This window comes from Canis aureus, chromosome 7 (assembly GCF_053574225.1).
Source record: "Canis aureus isolate CA01 chromosome 7, VMU_Caureus_v.1.0, whole genome shotgun sequence".
In the NCBI taxonomy this organism is placed as follows: domain Eukaryota; kingdom Metazoa; phylum Chordata; class Mammalia; order Carnivora; family Canidae; genus Canis; species Canis aureus.
The window spans coordinates 72500868-72521258 of record NC_135617.1 but is presented as its reverse complement, the minus strand read 5'-3'; the positions used below and the strand labels follow the sequence as shown (position 1 = coordinate 72521258).

General features: G+C 38.5%; 1 protein-coding gene across 15 annotated transcripts in view; it reads right to left on the bottom strand.

Moving 5' to 3' along the window:
• ENPP3 (ectonucleotide pyrophosphatase/phosphodiesterase 3) overlaps window positions 1-20391 on the bottom strand; it is a 98286-nt gene that overhangs the window by 43901 nt on the left and 33994 nt on the right. For 14 of the 15 annotated variants that reach the window (XM_077904859.1, XM_077904856.1, XM_077904861.1 and 11 more), the window contains 5 exons: window positions 10969-11048; window positions 6889-7008; window positions 6285-6394; window positions 4957-5022; window positions 4203-4275 (listed from right to left, as the gene is read on the bottom strand). In XM_077904859.1, the coding sequence (XP_077760985.1) occupies window positions 4203-4275; window positions 4957-5022; window positions 6285-6394; window positions 6889-7008; window positions 10969-11048 (449 nt within the window). The remainder of the gene's footprint in view (window positions 1-4202; window positions 4276-4956; window positions 5023-6284; window positions 6395-6888; window positions 7009-10968; window positions 11049-20391) is intronic. The other variant, XM_077904858.1, reaches the window with a different exon arrangement.

Genomic DNA, 20391 nt, shown 5'->3' with positions numbered 1-20391 from the left:
ATAATCTAACTTTAGTACATTTTCTTTTTTTTTTATTGGTGTTCAATTTACTAACATACAGAATAACACCCAGTGCCCGTCACCCATTCACTCCCACCCCCCGCCCTCCTCCCCCAACTGCAACACCCTTTTTGAACTTGGCCACAGCAACTTCTTGCAAGATACATGTATGAAGGCAAGGGAAACAAAAGCAAAAGTGAATTATTGGACTTAATCAAGATAAAAAGCTTCTGCACAGCAAAAGAAACAGTCAACAAAACTAAAAGACAACCTACAGAATGGGAGAAGATATTTGCAAATGACGTATCAGATAAAGGGCTAGTTTCCAAGATCTATAAAGAACTTATTAAACTCAACACCAAAGAAACAAACAATCCAATCATGAAATGGGCAAAAGACATGAACAGAAATCTCACAGAGGAAGACATAGACATGGCCAACATGCACATGAGAAAATGCTCTACATCACTTGCCATCAGGGAAATACAAATCAAAACTACAATGAGATACCACCTCACCCCAGTGAGAATGGGGAAAATTAACAAGGCAGGAAACAACAAATGTTGGAGAGGATGCGAAGAAAAGGGAACCCTCTTACACTGTTGGTGGGAATGTGAATTGGTGCAGCCACTCTGGAAAACTGTGTGGAGGTTCCGCAAAGAGTTAAAAATAGACCTGCCCTACGACCCAGCAATTGCACTGTTGGGGATTTACCCCAAAGATACAGATGCAATGAAACGCCGGGACACCTGCACCCCGATGTTTATAGCAGCAATGGCCACAATAGCCAAACTGTGGAAGGAGCCTCGGTGTCCAACGAAAGATGAGTAGATAAAGAAGATGTGGTTTATGTATACAATGGAATGCTACTCAGCTATTAGAAATGACAAATACCCACCATTTGCTTCAAATTGGATGGAACTGGAGGGTATTATGCTGAGTGAAGTAAGTCGGTCGGAGAAGAACAAACATTATATGTTCTCATTCATGTGGGGAATATAAATAATAGTGAAAGGCAATATAAGGGAAGGGAGAAGAAATGTGTGGGAAATATCAGAAAGGGAGACTGCTAACTCTGGGAAACAAACTAGGGGAGGTAGAAGGGGAGGAGGGCGGGGGGTGGGAGTGATTGGGTGACGGGCACTGGGGGTTATTCTGTATGTTGGTAAATTGAACACCAATAAAAAAAAAAAAACATGGCTTTTCAATGGGTACCACACTCTTCCCATGTATTGAACCTCCACATGCTTCCCCAAAAGTGGAAGCCCTCAGTGCTCTAGAGTCACTCCATCATGTACATGAGCATCATCAACAATTTAAATTAATCTGTACTTAATTTCAATTTTCTTTTCCAACTTGAATTTTTCTTTTCAACTTTTCATTCTAAGATGTAGTCATTTGTTTTTCAAAAATGAATTAACAGCTGAATTTTATTCAAGTTAGACCAATAGCTAAAGTTACTCAGGACCAGTCAGGACACTCTGTGACTAATTCAACTTCAATACTAGAAAATCATTGGAACAAATTTGGTATCAAGAAATTGCTGGTTTCACCAGACTTTAAATATCTCTCCAACCACCTTCCCTATTTTCTTAAAGCCTTCCCCACCTATACCAGGCCACAATCAGCTTCCCATTTAAACACTGTTTAAGCTATCACATTATTAAGGTTTCTTAAAATAAAAACTCATAATACATTAATTCAGATTTCATTTATTTGCCCCTTCAACACGGTTTCTGGGTAACAGCCTCATTCTTCACCCTTAAGAATGCCTACCACAAGGTTAGGCGCACCAGAAACTGTTCAAAGTAGACCTTAAAGAGATAGCAGAGCAGGAGCTAAAAATCGAGGTTACTAAGCTTTCAACAGCATGAGTCAGCAAACAAACTAAAATAACCTTTTTGCTTTCAAATTATGTCATATTAACTCTGAATTAAAGTATGTGGTTAAAAACAATAACAGGCTTCTAGTTTCTCCATGCATTTTGCCTCTTCTGAAGTTTTAAATATGGTGTGGTCTTAATCTTTCTATCTTCTTTCTTTCCTCTCTCCCTAGGACATCTTCATTTCCATGCACCATGTACATGCTGCCATGCTGCCCAATCTTCATCTCCTCTGAGCTATAAATCCACGTTCAATTGCCTTCTGGGCATCTTCATTTGAATATTACAAGCACCTTATCCACAACATGCTCTTTCTCTCCAAAATTTCTGTCACCTCACTGATGTAAATGGAAACTGCTGCAACAGCTCACGATAGAAACCAGACAATTGTCCTTGATCCCCCACTTTATCACCCAACTTCTACCAAGCCCTACCAACTATATCTCCCAAACGAATCTCAAATGCATCTCCTTCCTTCCATGGTAGTTGCCACTACCCTAGTCCAAGACACAATGATCTCTTTTTGGGAATGTTGCAAAAGCAAACTCATCTCACCTTCCCCCATTTCCTCTAACCCATTCCTCTCATACAGTTAAATGGATCCTTAAATACAGGCATGTCTGATCATGTCACTTCCCCGATTAAAATGCCTCAGTGCTTCCATTACTCATTACATGGCCAACAAGGACTTGCATAATTTGGTGCCTGTCTCCTCCTCTAGGCTTCCTCTTAGCCCCTGTCTCTGGGCCACAGTGCTCCAGATGTGGGTGGGAGATTATCCCCACACAGCAATTCCAGCAATACCTGGCACAGAGGAGCACACAAGAAGGATTAACTGTTATTATTATTCTTACCATTATTATGCAGTCCATTGATCTAACCATCAGTCCATTGGCCTATCCATTTGTTCATTTGCCTATCCATTTGTTCATTCCTCTACCTCACTGAGCTCCTTCCTCACCAGATCATTTGTGAACTTCCTTCCTTTTTGTTATTCAGAGAACTTTCTAACCACCCCCAGTCCCCACTCTGCCACAGACTAGATTAGAACCTCCTTAATCACCTCTCGGGGCACCCTGATTTTTTCTATTGTGGCACCTTACAAACTATACTTAAAATTTATTAGGGGTCCAAACTAGAGCACTGAATAGAAGAAAAAGATATAGTGTCTAATATAAAGTCAGCAGTAGGAGTTGGGTAAATGCAGATTATAGTGTTCCCTCTCCAACAATTAATCATATCGAGTATGGATAACAATTAAAATAGAAGGGTGTCTGGGTGACTCAGTTGATTGAGCATCCAGCTTTTGATTTTGGCTCAGGTCATGATCTCAGGATCATGAGATTGAGCCCCATGTCAGGCTCCCCACTCAGCAGGGGGAGTGTCTGCTTGAGATTCTCTCTCTCCCTCCTTCTGTCTGTCTCTCTCTCAAAAAAATTAAAATAGAAAAGAAGTTAATTTATGGCAGATAGTTATTATGCCACTCACCCTTGAAATAGCCTGATTAAGTGTTAAACTCTGGGATCTAGACCAGAGCGGTATTGGAATGTGAAGGATGAAAGGGTTAAAAGCGGTAGGGAGCAGGCCTTGTATAATGAATTTTTTGGCTTAATGGGAAAAAAATAAGAAGGGCACTTCTGATAAACTGCAAAGTCAGGGTGCCAGAATAAATAAGTTTCCACGAGGCAGGAAAATGCCATACTCATGGAGGCCTTCATAGCTTTTCATGACCTCCAGGACAATATAAGCTTCAGTGGACTTCAGAACACCGACGATTTTTTTAAGTAATATTTAAGGCTTATATTTCCATATTAAAAATGTAATATAATGGTTTAGAGACTGACAAAGGTAATATTTAGGGGTCTACTTCCATTATATTGAAGGCCCAGGAAGAGAGGAAGAACTCTTAGGAACTAGCGTATGAAGTCCAAGGAAAAGGATCTTATGAATAAAACACAGTGCATAAACGACAGCTGGAGAGTCCACAACAGACCTGCAGGTGACTTAGCTTGGGATAAGCTACATTGGCATGCTGAACTGGCTGGCAGGATCTAGCCTTGATGTTTCCACTGTATAATAGTGTTGCACCCAAGTATTCAGCAAATGTTGAGCAAATGAATCAAGATGTAGTTAATAAAACAGGTATCTCTTTTAGACTTTTACTGTTTTGTGGTTTAATAAGGTAGATATTCATTTAGACTGTTCATGATTTTAATGTCTTCATGTTTATATCAAGTACATTTTATTCAGTGGGAATTAAATAATATTTTATTTTACGGGTTAAGGCTAGATGACTTCACATTTGTTCAAACAAACTTACTGTGGCACTGACTGGCCCACTTTCATGTCCCGCAGAATCAGGCTCTTCCACATAGATGGTATAAAAATCAGGTCTACAGGTAAAATGGAAACAGAGAAAGACATGATCCATTTGGAATAAGCCTGCAGGTTGGATCTGGGAAATGTATAGGTTTGGAATGTGGTGACAGTTTCCTTCTTTTTCTCCTGCCTCCTTCTCTTTATTGGAGCCCCGGGATTCTACTTGGCCCTAAGTCCAGAGGTTCTCCTAACAGGAAATAAGACCTTCCTGGGTGTGAACTTGGTCTGACTCATTTTAGAAAATCTGCCTGGCTCTTGCAGCTAAGTCCTCTTGGTATGCCCAGTCCTTTCTATTTCCCAGTCTCTGCCTTTCAGCTCACTGTTCTGCTGTTCTACTTCTTTCTTTAAATGTCTGGTTTCTGTTGACTGGTTGCTCTTTCAGGATGCTCTGACTCCAGGCAGGGAGGCTCTGGCAGGGCCTTGCTCTAGCACCTCTGGCTTCCAATCCGCTCTCCATTCTGCCTCCAGTCTATATCTGGTTCTGTGATACTTGCCTCTACTCTGTGGCACTGTCTCTATCTCTATTGCCCCATACTGCCCATCACCTTCTCAAGAGCCAATCATTCTTGAAAATCACAAAAGAAAAAAAAAAGCCTAGTTTCTTTCTGCAATGGTCATCTCAAGCAAAGAAATAATTTCATTTTATACCCACGAATACCCCAGTGTACCAGCACTTTTCTGATACTAGATAATACCTTTCAGCTTTGGGCAGGTCCAGCCATTTTAACAGTGTAGAGATCCTTTCTTCATATGGGATACTCCTGAAAAGAGGAAAAATAATTTTTCAAAAATTAATCCAATCAAAAGTAATTCTATTATATTCCCACTCTGGAAGAGATGTTGGTACTTTTAGATAAAAATCTCACATTGATATGTGATCAGAATACTGGAGGGGATTCAATATTACTCAGAGGGACTCCTGTTTTCAATACTTATATAGAGATACATTTGTCTCAATACAAAGTAAAGGTATATTGTTTTCTTTCCTTCTTATCCTTCCCTCCTTCAATCGTTCCCTGAACTGAAATAAAAGACCATTAATTATTATCCATTCATTCGGTTTATTTATTTCATTCATTTATACATTTATGTCATATCGAGCATCTATTGCCACACGCTGAGTTCATTTTAAACAAAATTTAACATTGAGCAAACCAAAGATGCATTCCTTTCTAGAGATGATATTCCAGTGAAGACAAACAAACAAGAGATCTGATAAATTATATAAACAAACAAATAAGAGATCTGATAAATTACATAGTGTATCACAAGGTGACAAATGCTATGGAGAAAAGGAAGACTAGGGCACAGTAAGATTAGGGTGGGGATGGTTTGCAATTTGAAATCTTAGTTTGATCAGGCTAAGACAACATTGGGAAAGTAAGTTTTGAGCAACAGCCTGAAGGGAGTGAGGGAGTGGGCTGTGCAGGTACATGGAGTGAGTTATCTCAGGGAGAGGAAACAGCCTGCACAACGGCCCTAAACAGAGCAAGCCAGGTGTGTTGCAGCCCACCCAGGGGATCAGAGCATGGTGGAGTAATGCAAGAGGGGGTCTGAGACACAGTGGGGTGATTAGGGTCACCAATACCAATAGGGCTCTGCAGGCTTCAACTGTGAGTGGAACAGGGAGCTATGAAAGTTTTTGGTGCAAAGGAGTATCATAACTTGGACTTGTTTTTTTAAATTACCATTCTAATTGGTGGATTAATAGATAAAAGACAAGAATAGAAACAGGGACACGTGTAAAGAGGGAAGTGCAGTAATATAGACAAAAGATGATTGTATCTCCAACCACAGCAATAACGACAGAAATAACAAAAAGTTCTCAGACTGCATATATTTTGAATTAGAGCCAAAAGCATTTACTGACAGACCAGATTAGGGTTGTAAGAAAGAGGAATCATGAGGACTTCAAGATTTTTGACCCAAATAACTGGAAAAATAGAATTACTCCAAGATTAAGACCCAAAACATCCTAACCATGCCTGCCTAGATAGGGTCATATCTGCAAGTGCTTCACTACCTGTTGTAATGGATATATTTGGAAGGAAAGGATCCGTTGATGGCCACGTCTGATCCAGGCCAAAAGAAACTACCAGCTTTTAAACCTTGATACATTGCTGTCAGCCAGATCTATAAGAGAAAATTTAAGATAAGTGGATGTCAAGAGAATCATCAGTCTGTGTAGAACTGGTAGAAATAGTGCCATTTTTAAGAAACTAAACAATATTAATAGTTGAAAATTTTAATTACCCGGATCTAATTTAAAAATAAAAAACACAGTAAAGTAGTAAAAAAGATCTTTTTTTTTTCAAAATAGTAAAATTGTATAGTTCCTCTTTCCCTTTTAAAGAATTATAAAACAGAGTGAGGGGGGAAAAACAGAACATCTTTCTGAGAAGTTTTTACATTGATATGCTTAGAATACTACATCCAAGTATCAACAGAAGGCCAAGTTAGGTAAAGCAATCATAAATATTTAGAAGACTTAAATTATAAGTGGTGAAACACCTTCCCACCACCCTCCACCCCTGGAAATTAGAAAGATAATGTAAAAATAGAGAATAATCCACTATCACGCTGAAAAATGGAGATTATTTTGGGGTCACATGTAGAATGCTACATACTGGTTGCCCTTTCCACCAGGCTGGATTATTTTTCTCCTTTGATGAAAGTGAAAAATTCAAGTTGAGGTTTACATCATACATATTATTGTCAATGATGCCATGGGATTCTGGATATAATCCCTAAAAACGATAATTTCAAAAAAGATTTAGAATAAAATAATATCAATAAAACTTTTTCTAAAGATTTTGTTTATTTATTCATGAGAGACACAGAGAGAGGCAGAGACTCGGGCAGAGGGAGAAGCAGGTTCCATGCAAGGAGGTTGATGTTGGACGAGTTCCCAGGACCCCAGATCATGACCTGAGCCAAAGGCAGACGCTCAACCACTGAGCCACTCAGGTGCCCCTCAATAAAACATTTAAATTGAAATAGTATAAGATCTATAATTCCTATCTTGGAAAGATGTCATATACCTTTCAAAATAAAAGCCCTGAGTTTGAACCCAAATACCAAATGCATATATGTGTATATGTATATACATAGGCGTAGGTATAAGTATAGATTTATAAATGCGTAGGTATTCTGGCTCCACCATAGTCTAGAGCAGCAAATGAATGACATTAGGCATATGGCTTGTGCTGATGATGTTAATATCACTCTTATGTGATTAATTACTATTAAAGTTTCCTATATTATAATAATGATCAGCCACTGGTTATATTGGCATAAATAGCAAGAAATGTGCTACTTTAAAGCCTTTAAGCATGAAATGTCGTAGGTAAAGGGGTTAAAGTGTGTTACCACCATTTTAGAAGGGAACCTGCCTCATCTCTAACAATCGTCCCTCCACCCATCAATCAATCTAATCATTCCTTTAATCTGATCACATATATTTATTCTATACATTTCATTGAATGCATGCCCATGATGTCCCATGCATTTGTAAATATTTTAGAGTCATTACTCCAGAACTATATATATGACTAGGAACACATATTCATAGATACAGCAAATTAATAGCACTTATGTATAACTCTTTGTTTATATATACATGTTATATATGTGTATTATATATATAGGGTATGTATATTTATGTACAAACACATATATAGTCAATTCTTTTTTATTGAAGGATATTTGACATACAATATTATAGTAGTTTCAGGTGTACAACACAGCGATTTGACAACTCTATACATTACACTATGTTCGCCACGGTAAGTGCAGTTACCGTCACCATACAACCTCATGATATTACTGTTGACTTATGCTGTGCTCTTCATCCCTGATGCTTATTTATTTATAACTGGAAGTTTGTGTTTCTCTTTTTAAAAATATTTTATTTATTTCTTCATGAAAGACACACACACACACAGAGGCAGAGACACAGGCAGAGGGATAAGCAGGCTCCATGCAGAGAGCCGGATAGGGGACTCAATCCCAGAACTCCGGGATCACGCCCGGAGCCAAAGGCAGACACTCAAATGGCTGAGCCACCCAGACTTCCTTGAAGTTTGTATATCCTAACCCCCTAACTTATTTTGTTCATCCTCACAAGTACTTCTCCTCTGGCAACCACCAGTTTGTTCTCTGTATTTATGATTTTGTTTGTTATTTTGGCTTTTGATTGTTAGCCTGTTCATTTGTTTTGTTTTTTAGATTCCACATATAAATGAAATCATAGGGTATTTGTGTTTCTCTGTCTGACTTATTTCACTTAGCCTAATACCTTCTGGGTCCACCCATGTTGTCTGAAGTGGCAAGATATCATTCTTTTTTATAGACGAGTAATATTCCATATATATACCACATACAATGGAATATCACTCAGCCATCAAAAAAAAAGAGAAAGAAATTATGGCATTTGCAACAACCTGGATGGAACTAGAGAGTATTATGTTATGCAAAATAAGTCAGTCAGAGAAAGACAATTATCATGATTTTACTCCAATGTGGAATTTAAGAAACAAAACAGAGGAACATAGAGGAAGGGAGGAAAAAATAAAATATGAAATCAGAGGGAGACAATTATAGAAAACAAACTGAGGGTTGCTGGAGGGGAGGAGGGTCGGGGGATGGGGTAACTGGGGGATGGTCATTAAGGAGGGCACTTGATACAATGAGCACTGGGCATTACATACAACTGATGAATCATTGAACTCTACCTCTGAAATTAATAATAGTATATATGTTAATTAATTGAATTTAAATTTAAAAAATGAAATATTCCATATATACCACATCTTCTTTATACATTTATCTATCAATGGACACTTAGGTTGCTTCTATAACTTGCCTGTTCTAGATAATACTGCAATAAACATAGGGGTGTTTGTGTCTTTTCAATTTTGTGCTTTAGTTTTCTTTCTTTCTTTCTTGATCATATGATATTTCTATTTTTAACTGTCCATATTTCCCACAGTGATTGCACCAATCTACATTCCTACCAATAGCACATGAAGGCTTCTTTTTCTCTATACCCTTGCTGATGCTTGTTATTTCTTTTCTTTTTGATATTAGCTATTCTGGCAGGTGTAAGGCAATGATCTCATTGCAGTGTTCATTTACATTTCCCTTATATCTGTGATAATTATGTTCTATAAAGTTGATGCAAATACTGAATTAGTGAATACTGACCACTACTCCTAAGGAAAATACAGGAATAGGTTCCTACAAGCCTCTAGTCACAACACTTCTGTCTGCTGATCAATATATAATCTTGTTTTTGTCTGCTTCTGTTTACATATACTGTATTTAACATATATTGTTGATTTGCTCAATCATGCAAATCATGCAAATCATTTAACTCATGCCTGAATGAAACTTATCTAACACACACATGTCTTCTCCATGAGGCACATCACAGCTATCTTGTTTTTAGGAACACTAGAGAGCATTTTGGTGCTACACTTGAGGGTTATTTTAAACAGCAATTTAAAAATCATAAAAAAGCACAAATGTTAAAAATATGACACCAAATATGCAATACACTGTGAAGACATCATTTTTTTACTGTAAGAAAGCTACAACATGAAAGGCAGAGTGTCACCTTGGTAGACCTGTTGGAAATACATGAGCAGCACAACCTGAATATTTAGGGAAATCTGCATGTATATATATATATATACACACACACACACACATACACATATATCTGCATGTATATATATACATATATTCATGTATAAAATTTATGTATACATAAATATATACATACACATACAAGCATACGTACATACATTACGTACTATTACTTAAGAGTTAAAGTTTCAGTAAGTTATAGTTACTGTTCCATAGTAATGAAAGAATAAATGCAGTGCGGTAAAGACACAATATCCTTTGGCAATAGAGGCTGAGATAAAGGACTCCCTAAGATGTGTTCTAAATCCATAAGTGGGGATCCCTGGATGGCGCAGCAGTTTGGCGCCTGTCTTTGGCCCAGGGCGCGATCCTGGAGACCCGGGATCGAGTCCCACGTTAGGCTTCCGGTGCATGGAGCCCGTTTCTCCCTCTGCCTGTGTCTCTGCTTCTCTGTGTGTGTGTGTGTGTGTGTGTGTGTGTGTGTGTGTGTGACTATCATAAATTAAATAAATAAATAAATAAGTGTTAAATAATTTTCTTTTCCTTTCAGTTTATTTTGATCACTTATGTCTTATTATACATGAGAATTCACTTCCTTCATTTGTTTTATCTAAAAGAGATATAGCCAGCATGAATTGATTTATGAATCAGAGGGCCTTGTCAAGTTAAATACAATGAAAAGATTAGGAAAAAAAGAAATTTCCTATATCAAAGTGGTTGTCCTCACACATAACGGGCCATTCCCAACAGACCTCCAGATAAGCGGAAGCAAATCAAAACATCAAAGAATGGTATTTCTCACATACAAGAAGCTCTGCTGGCCTGTCACACATGTGAATTAGCCTGCTGCTGGGACATTCATTCATACTTAACACCTCAGAGCACTAGATTGTCCTTGCAATGACATGCTACTTCTTACCCTGAATTAAGCCATGAACTGTCACCACATGTGCTAAAATGTGTGGCATGGGGTTCAGCCACTTCCTGCCTCAGCATGTCTGTCACAGGCAGTTGCCTGTCGATGGCCTGTCAGTCTTGCTACTGGGCCAAGCACTTACCGTGACAATAGTATAATGATTTGGGAAGGTTTTCGTTGGATAGACAGCTCTCATGTATTTTGAATGAATTCCACATGTTTCTGCAACAAAGCACAGTGAGAAATTATGTTGATTGTTTTTCCATAAGTTTTCTTTATAAATAAAAACTTAAACCTAAAAATTTTCCAGAGAAATTAAATACTAACTAAAGAGTGGAATAAGGATGGAAAGAGGTTGAAATTCTGATGCCCACAATTCCTCCATCTGAAAGTATGTCAGTTTTGAGTAGAGAAGTGAGCCAAATCAAGGGTCTAAATTTTTCTGTAAAGGCCAGGTAACAAATATGTTAGGCTTTGTAAATCCAAATGGTCTCTGTTATAACAGCTCGACTCATCTATCATCTATTGAGGTCCCAAAGCATCCATAGACACTATGTGTACAAATGAGAATGGCTGTCCTCCAATAAAAGTTTTATTTATTGATGTTGAAATTTCAATTTCACATAATTTGTACATCACAAAATATTCTCTTCTTTTTTTCCCCAACCATTTAAGAATGTAAACAATTCTTAGATTTAGTAGGCCACTCATACACAAAGTAGGCCACATTTTGTCCCTGGGCCACAGCTTGCTGACCTTTAAGCTAAGCATACCCTAAATTATAGACTACCACCACCTTTGTTTTTGCTGCTCCTCTCTTTCTGACCCAGGTCTGGTCATTATGGTGATGAGAAGTTCTATATCACATTTGAATCCCAGCTAAGAGTTCTCATATGATAGTATCCAAAAGAAAAAAAGTCAACACAACCATCTAGGTAACTGAAAAGGAATTTGACTTGAATGAGAGCATAAGCCCATCTCACGTATTAACATTTACAAAATGAGCTAAGTTTACTACTTAGTATATTCAGTAAAGTTTCCATCTGTGGCAATATTCTCATGTGGTACTGACAAACCTAAGTGTGAAGCCTGTCTGGTACTTATATTCCTAAGTATAATTAAAAATTAACATAACTTTTTATTTTTTTAGTCAATACTACCAATAAATATATCTCATCCTTAATCAGAGAAAGTTACATTTATTATTATTAAGAAGTCATATGATAAGAAAACAAAGTGAGACAAACTTTACTTATACAATGAAAGAATTTAAGTAACGGGAAAAAACAAAAAATAAACAGAAATATAAAGTCAGCTTGGTTTCTTTTCTTTTGTTTCTTTTTTGTTTTTTTTCTCTTTTTCGCCTTTTTCCAGTACAACTTGTTTTTGGCCACTCTGCACTGAGCAAAATGACTAGAAGGAAAAACCACAAAAGAAAGAATCAGAAACAGTACTCGATCCCACAGAGTTACAGAATTTGGATTACAATTCAATGTCAGAAAGACAATTCAGAAGCAAAAATTATAAAGCTACTGGTGGCTCTAGAAAAAAGCATAAAGGATTCAAAGACTTTATGACTGCATAATTTAGATCTAATCAGGCAGAAATTAAAAATCAAATAAATGAGATGCAATCCAAACTGGAGGTCCTAAGGGAGAGGGTTAACGAGGTAAAAGAACGAGTGAGCACCATAGAAGACAAGTGGATGGCAAGGAAGGAAACTGATGAAAAAGGAGAAAAACAATTAAAAGATCATGAGGATAAGTTAAGGGAAATAAATGACAGCCTCAGAAAGAAAAATCTACTTTAATTGGGGTTCCTGAGGGACCCGAAAGGGACAGAGGACCAGGAACTGTATTTGAACAAATGACAGCTGAGAACTTCCCTAACTTGGGAAGGGAAACAGGCATTCAGATCCAGGAGATAGAAAGATCCCCCCCGAAAATAAAAAAAAAGTTCACCCCCCAACATTTAATAGTGAAACTTGCAAATTCCAAAGATAAAGAGAAGATCCTTAAAGCAGCAAGAGACAAGAGATCCCTAACCCTTATGGGGAGAAGTATTCTATTAACAGCAGACCTCTCCACAGAGACCTGGCAGGCCAGAAAGGGCTGGCAGGATATATTCAGGGTCCTAAATGAGAAGAACATGCAGCCAAGAATACTTTACCCAGCAAGGGTCTCCTTCAGAAAACAAGGAGAGATAAAGAGCTTCCAAGATTGGCAGAAACTGATAGAATATATGACCACCAAACCAGCTCTGCAAGAAATATTAAAGGGGACTCTGTAAAAGAAAGAGCAAGTCCAAGGCAGTAATCCACAAAAACAGGGACTGAAGAGGTATCAGGATGGCACTAAATTCATATCTTTCAATAGTAACTCTGAATGTGAATGGGTTTAATGATCCCATCAAAAGGCCCAGGGTTTCAGACTGGATAAAAAAACAAGCCCATCTATTTACTGTCTAAAAGAGACTCATTTTAGACCTAAGGACACCAACAGCCTGAAAATAAAAGGTTGGAGAACCATTTACCATTCAAATGTTCCTCAAAAGAAAGCAGGGGTAGCCATCTCATATCAGATAAAGTTTATCCCAAAGACTGTAGTAAGAGATGAAGAGGGACATGATATCATACTTAAAGGATCTATCCAACAAGAGGACCTAACAATCATGAATATTTATGCTCCGATTGAGGGAGCTGCCAAGTATATCAATCAATTAATGACCAAAGTTAAGACATACTTAGATGATAATACACTTATACTTGGAGACTTGAACATGGCACTTTCTACAACTGACAGATCTTCTAAGCACAACATCTCAAAAGACAAGAGCTTTAAAAGATACATTGGACCAGATAGATTTCACAGATATTTACAGAACTTTACATCCAAACGCAACTGAATACACTTTCTTCTCAAGTGCACATCGAACTTTCTCCAAAATAGACCACATACTGGGTAATAAATCAGGTCTTAACCAATACCGAAACACTGGGATCGTCCCCTGCAGGTTTTCAGACCATAATGCTTTGAAATTAAAACCAAATCACAAGAAGAAGTTTGGAAGGATTTCAAACACGTGAAGGTTAAGGACCATCCTGCTAAAAGATGAAAGGGTCAACCAGGAAATTAGAGAAGAATTAAAAATATTCATGGAAACTAATGAGAATGAAGATACAACTGTTCAAAATCTTTGGGATACAGCAAAAGCAGTCCTGAGGGGGAAATACATCACAATACAGCATCCATCCAAAAACTGGAAAGAACTCAAATACAAAAGCTAATCGTGTACCTAAAGGAGCTGGAGAAAAAGACAGCAAATAGATCCTACACCCAGTAGAAGAGGAGAGTTAATAAAGATTCGAACAGAACTCAATGAAATAGAGACCAGAAGAACTGTAGAACAGATCAACAAAACCAGGAATTGGTTCTTTGAAAGAATTAATAAGATAGATAAACCATTAGCCAGCCTTATTAAAAAGAAGAGAAAAGACTCAAATTAATAAAATCATGAATGAGAAAGAAGAGATCACTACCAACACCAAGGAAATACAAACGATTTTAAAAACATTATGAGCAGCTATACGCCAATAAATTAGGCAATCTAGAAGAAATGGACGCATTCCTGGAAAGCCACAAACACCAAAACTGGAACTGGAAGAAATAGGAAACCTGAACAGGCCAATAACCAGGGAGGAAATTGAAGCAGCCATCAAAAACCTCCCAAGACACAAAACTCCAGGGCCAGATGGCTTTCCTGGGGAATTCTATCAAACGTTTAAAGAAGAAACCATACCTATTCTACTAAAGCTGTTCGGAAAGATAGTAAGAGATGGAATACTTCCAAACTCATTCTATGAGGCCAGCATCACCTTAATTGCAAAACCAGACCAAGACCCCACCAGAAAGGAGAATTATAGACCAATATCCCTGATGAACATGGATGCAAAAATTCTCAACAAGATACTAGCCAATAGGATACAACAATACATTAAGAAGATTATTTACCATGACCAAGTAGGATTTATCCCCGCGATGCAAGGCTGGTTCAATGCTCATAAAACAACCCATGTGATTGATCATATCAGCAAGAGAAAAACAAGACCCATATGATCCTCTCAATAGATGCAGAGAAAACATTTGACAAAATACAGCATCCATTCCTGATCAAAACTCTTCAGAGTGTAGGGATAGAGGGAACATTCCTCAACATCTTAAAAGCCATCTACGAAAAGCCCACAGCAAATATCATTCTCAATGGGGAAGCACTGGGAGCCTTTCCCCTAAGATCAGGAACAAGACAGGGATGTCCACTCTCACCACTGCAATTCAACATACTACTGGAAGTCCTAGCCTCAGCAATCAGACAACAAAAAGACATTAAAAGCATTCAAATTGGCAAAGAAGGGATCCCTGGGTGGCGCAGTGGTTTAGCGCCTGCCTTTGGCCCAGGGTGCGACCTTGGAGACCCGGGATCGAATCCCACGTCGGGCTCCCAGTGCATGGAGCCTGCTTCTCCCTCTGCCTATGTCTCTGCCTCTCTCTCTCTCTCTCTCTCTCTGACTACCATAAATAAATAAAAATTTTTTAAAAATTTAAAAAAAACAAATTGGCAAAGAAGAAGTCAAACTCTCCCTCCCTCTTCACCGATGACATGATTCTCTACATAGAAAACCCAAAAGCCTCCACCTCAAGATTGCTAGAACTCATACAGCAATTTGGCAGCGTGGCAGGATACAAAATCAATGCCCAGAAATCAGTGGTATTTCTATACACTAACAATGAGGCTGAAGAAAGAGAAATCAAGGAGTCAGTCCCATTTATAATTGCACCCAAAATCATAAGATACCTAGGAATAAACCTAACCAAAGAGGTAAAGGATCTATACCCTCAAAACTATAGAACACTTCTGAAAGAAATTGAGGAAGACATAAAGAGATGGAAAAATATTCCATGCTCATGGATCGGCAGAATTAATATTGTGAAAATGTCAATGTTACCCAGGGCAATTTACATGTTTAATGCAATCCCTATCAAAATACCATGGACTTTCTTCAGAGAGTTAGAACAAATTATTTTAAGATTTGTGTGGAGTCAGAAAAGACCCGAATAGCCAGGGGAATTTTAAAAAAGAAAACCATATCTGGGGGCATCACAATGCCAGATTTTAGGTTGCTCTACAAAGCTGTGGTCATCAAGACAGTGTGGTACTGGCACAAAAACAGACACATAGATCAATGGAACAGAATAGAGAATCCAGAAGTTGTCCTCAACTCTATGGTCAACTAATGTTTGACAAATGAGGAAAGACTATCCCCTGGAAAAAAGACAGTCTCTTCAATAAATGGTGCTAGGAAATTTGGAATCCACATGCAGAAGAATGAAACTAGACCATTCTCTTACACCATACACAAAGATAAACTCAAAATGGATGAAAGATCTAAATGTGAGACAAGATTCCATCAAAATCCTATAGAACACAGGCAACACCCTTTTTGAACTTGACCACAATAACTTCTAGCAAGATACATCCATGAAGGCAAGAGAAACAAAAGTAAAAATAAATTGTTGGGACTTCATCAAGATCAGAAGCTTTTGCACAGCCAATGAAAGAGTCAACAAAACTAAGAAAACCTACAAAATTGGAGAAGATATTTGAAATGATTTATCAGATAAAGGGCTAGTTTCCAAGATCTATAAAGAACTTATTAAATTCAACAGCAAAGAAACAAACAATCCAATCATGAAATTGGCAAAAGACATGAACAGAAATCTCACAGAAGAAGACATACACATGACCAACAAGCACATGAGAATATGCTCCACATCCCTGGCCATGAGGGAAATACAAATCAAAATCACAATGTGATACCACCTCACACGTGTGAGAATGGGGAAAATTAACAAGGCAGGAAACCACAATTGTTGGAGAGGATGTGGAGAAAGGGGAACCCTCTTGCAGTGTTGGTGGGAATGTGAACTGGTGAAGCCACTTTGGAAAACTGTGTGGAGGTTCCTCAAAGAGTTCCAAAAAGACCTGCAATTGAACTGCTGGGGATTTACCCCAAAGATACAGATGCAGTGAAATGCCAGGACACCTGCACCCTGATGTTTCTAGCAGCAATGTCCACAATAGCCAAACAGTGGCAGGAGCCTCGGTGTCCATTGATAGACGAATGGATAAAGAAGATTTGGTATATGTATACAATGGAATATTACTCAGCCATTAGAAATGACAAATACCCACCATTTGCTTCAGCGTGGATGGAACTGGAGGGTATTATGCTGAGTGAAATAAGTCAGTCAGAGAAGGACAAACATTATGTGCTCTCATTCATTTGGGGAATATAAAAAATAGTGAAAGGGAATAAAGGGGAAAGGAGAAAAATATGAGTGGGAAATATCAGAGAAGGAGACAGAACATGAGAGACACCTTTTTCTGGGAAACGAACAAGGGGTGGTAGAAAGGGAGGAGGGCGGGGAGTGGGGGTGAATGGGTGACAGGCACTGAGGGGGGCACTTGGTGGGATGAGCACTGGGTGTTATTCTGTATGTTTGCAAATTGAACACCAATAAAAAATAAATTTATTATAAAAAAATGAAAAGGCAGCCTACAGAATGGGACAAAAATATAGAAGGGAAGGGAGAAGAAATGGGTAGGAAATATCAGAAAGGGAGACAGAACATAAAGACTCCTAACTCTGGGAAATGAACTAGGGGGGGTGGAAGGGGAGGTAGGCGGAGGGTGGGGGTGACTGGGTGATGGGCACTGAGGTGGGCACTTGACAGGCTGAGCACTGGTTGTTATTCTATATGTTGTCAAATTGAACACCAATAAAAAATAAATTTAAATAAAAAAAATAAGATGAATGGATAAAGAATATGTGGTTTATGTATGCAGTGGAATATTACTCAGCCATTAGAAACAAAAAATACCCACCATTTGTTTCAACGTGGATGGAACTGGAGGGTATTATGCTGAGTCAAGTAAGTCAGTAGGAGGAGGACAAACATTATATGATCTCCTTCATTTGGGTAATATAAAAAATAGTGAAAGGGATTATAGGGTAAAGGAGAGAAAATAAGTGGGAAAAATCAGAAAGGGTGACAATACATGAAAGACTCCTAACTCTGGGAACCGAACAAGGTGTAGTGGAAAGGGGGATGGGGTGACTGGGTGACGGGCACTGAAGGAGGCACTTGACGGGATGAGTCCTGGGTGTTATACTATATGTTGGCAAATTGAACTCCAATAAAATATATATATATATACTTGTTAAAAAAAATAATTCTTTTAAAAGAAGGAACTCCTACAAAATGCAACCATATGGATGAACCTTGAGGATATTAAATAAAATAATCCTGTCACAGAAAGACAAATACTACACAATTTCACTTATTTTTTTTATTTTTTTTTATTTATTTATGATAGTCACAGAGAGAGAGAGAGAGAGAGAGGCAGAGACACAAGCAGAGGGAGAAGCAGGCTCCATGTACCGGGAGCCCGACGTGGGATTCGATCCCGGGGTCTCCAGGATTGTGCCCTGGGCCAAAGGCAGGCGCCAAACCGCTGCGCCACCCAGGGATCCCCACAATTACACTTATATGAGACATCTAAGAGATTCAAACTGATCAGAGCAAAGAATACAATGGTGGTTGCGAGGTTCTGTAGGGAGAATATAGTGGAGATCTGCTCATCCATGGGTATAAAATTTAATTTACATGAAATGAATAAATTCTAGAGACCTGCTGTCCAGTATTGGGCCTGGAGATAATGATATTGCATTATATACTTAAAAGTCTATTAAGTGTTTATGTTTCATGTAAAGTGTTTTTACCACAATAAAATTAAGAAGAAGGAGGAGGCAGACAGCAAATGGCATCCACTGTGGAGAATCTAAGAGTTCTATTGTTCATTAATGCAAACCTTGCTAAGTCTAATCTTTAAAAGTCTGCAAATGTTGCCGGCCAGATATACCTGTTACTACTAGTCTTACTTTACCCTCAGTTTCCCACCCAACTTTCCAGGTAACATGACTTGTCGTTCAAGCCAAATCACTTCTTTCTTACCTGACAGATTCCTGTTCTTGGGCCTGAGCCCTTTTTTTCTGCTTCCACCCACACTCAGATAAGACAAAAACCTAACTTGCTCAGTTTTTAGGTTGAGTTGAGTCTGAGTCCTTTTAACCATCAGAGATATGACTCATAGTACTGCGGTATTAGTTCATTCTCAGTTTCTGTGACCACTATAAGTTACCCAACCAAGGTAGCTTGATGGGATAAAGGAACAGGGGGCTCTAGTCTTCCCTAAAGTAAGTAATGCCTGTGGTCACATACCTCACCTCAAGCCTACTCTTCCCAGGAGGTCCTAATCCTAAGTCTTGTCACATCTACTCTTAATCAGACCTCCTGAAAACAAACAGCCCATTTTGCTTTGTAGACATAATTAGTGATGTCTACACATTAAAGGATCAAAGTAGGGCAGCCCCAGTGGTGCAGCAGTTTAGTGCCGCCTGCAGCCTAGGGCATGATCCTGGAGACCCGGGATCAAGTCCCATGTCAGGCTTCCTGCATGGAGCCTGTTTTTCCCTCTGTCTGTGTGTCTGCCCCCCCCCCCCGAATAAATAAATAAATCTTAAAAAAAATAAAATAAAGGATCAAAGTATTGTCTGTGTAACTTTAAAAATACACATTAAACCTTAGAAAGGGAAAACTCTCAATGTCCCAATATTTCGCTGGTGTCATTTCCAACTCTGGGTGGGATGAGCAAATCAAATAATTCCACTTCAAGTGGGGTTCAGTTCAGCCTGGCTAGCTAAATTCCCTTTCAGATACAGAACTTGATACCCAGATTACCAAAGAAAATGCAGATAAGGAAATAGAAATTGGCCAAAGTAACTCAGTGCTTCAATGACATGTCCTGAATTTGGAATCAATTCTGTCAGAACCCCAAACTCTCACTGTTTTTGCAAAGGATCTGCCACAGAGAGTGAGAGAAAAAGGAGATATCACTGGACACACATTAATAAAATACAGTATAAATGGCACCTTGTGTTAGAGGGGGACACAGTCCATCTTTCTATAGTCATTGGATTTTAGAGCTGGAATAAACAGTAGAAATCATTAGAGCTAATCCTCTCATTTTACAAATGAGGAAATTAAGACCCAGACAAGGGAAATGAGTTACTTAGGCTCAAACAGGTATTTTTTTAGCAATTTAGAAAAAAAATAAAAAGCACACCAGTAAAACCGTAATCAAATCTGAGAAGTTAAGAGGGCCAGGCAGAAGGGGAAAAAAGAAAGCATTGTAGGGCAGTAAAGAATATAGACCCTGGAGCCAATCCTCTGGTTCTTTTTTTTTTTTTTTTTTTAATTGATTTCTACCTCTCAGGATTCATTTTTTTTTAATTTTTATTTATTTATGATAGTCACACACAGAGAGAGAGAAAGGCAGAGACACAGGCAGGGGGAGAAACAGGCTCCATGCACCGGGAGCCCGACGTGGGATTCGATCCCGGGTCCCCAGGATCGCGCCCTGGGCCAAAGGCAGGCGCCAAACCGCT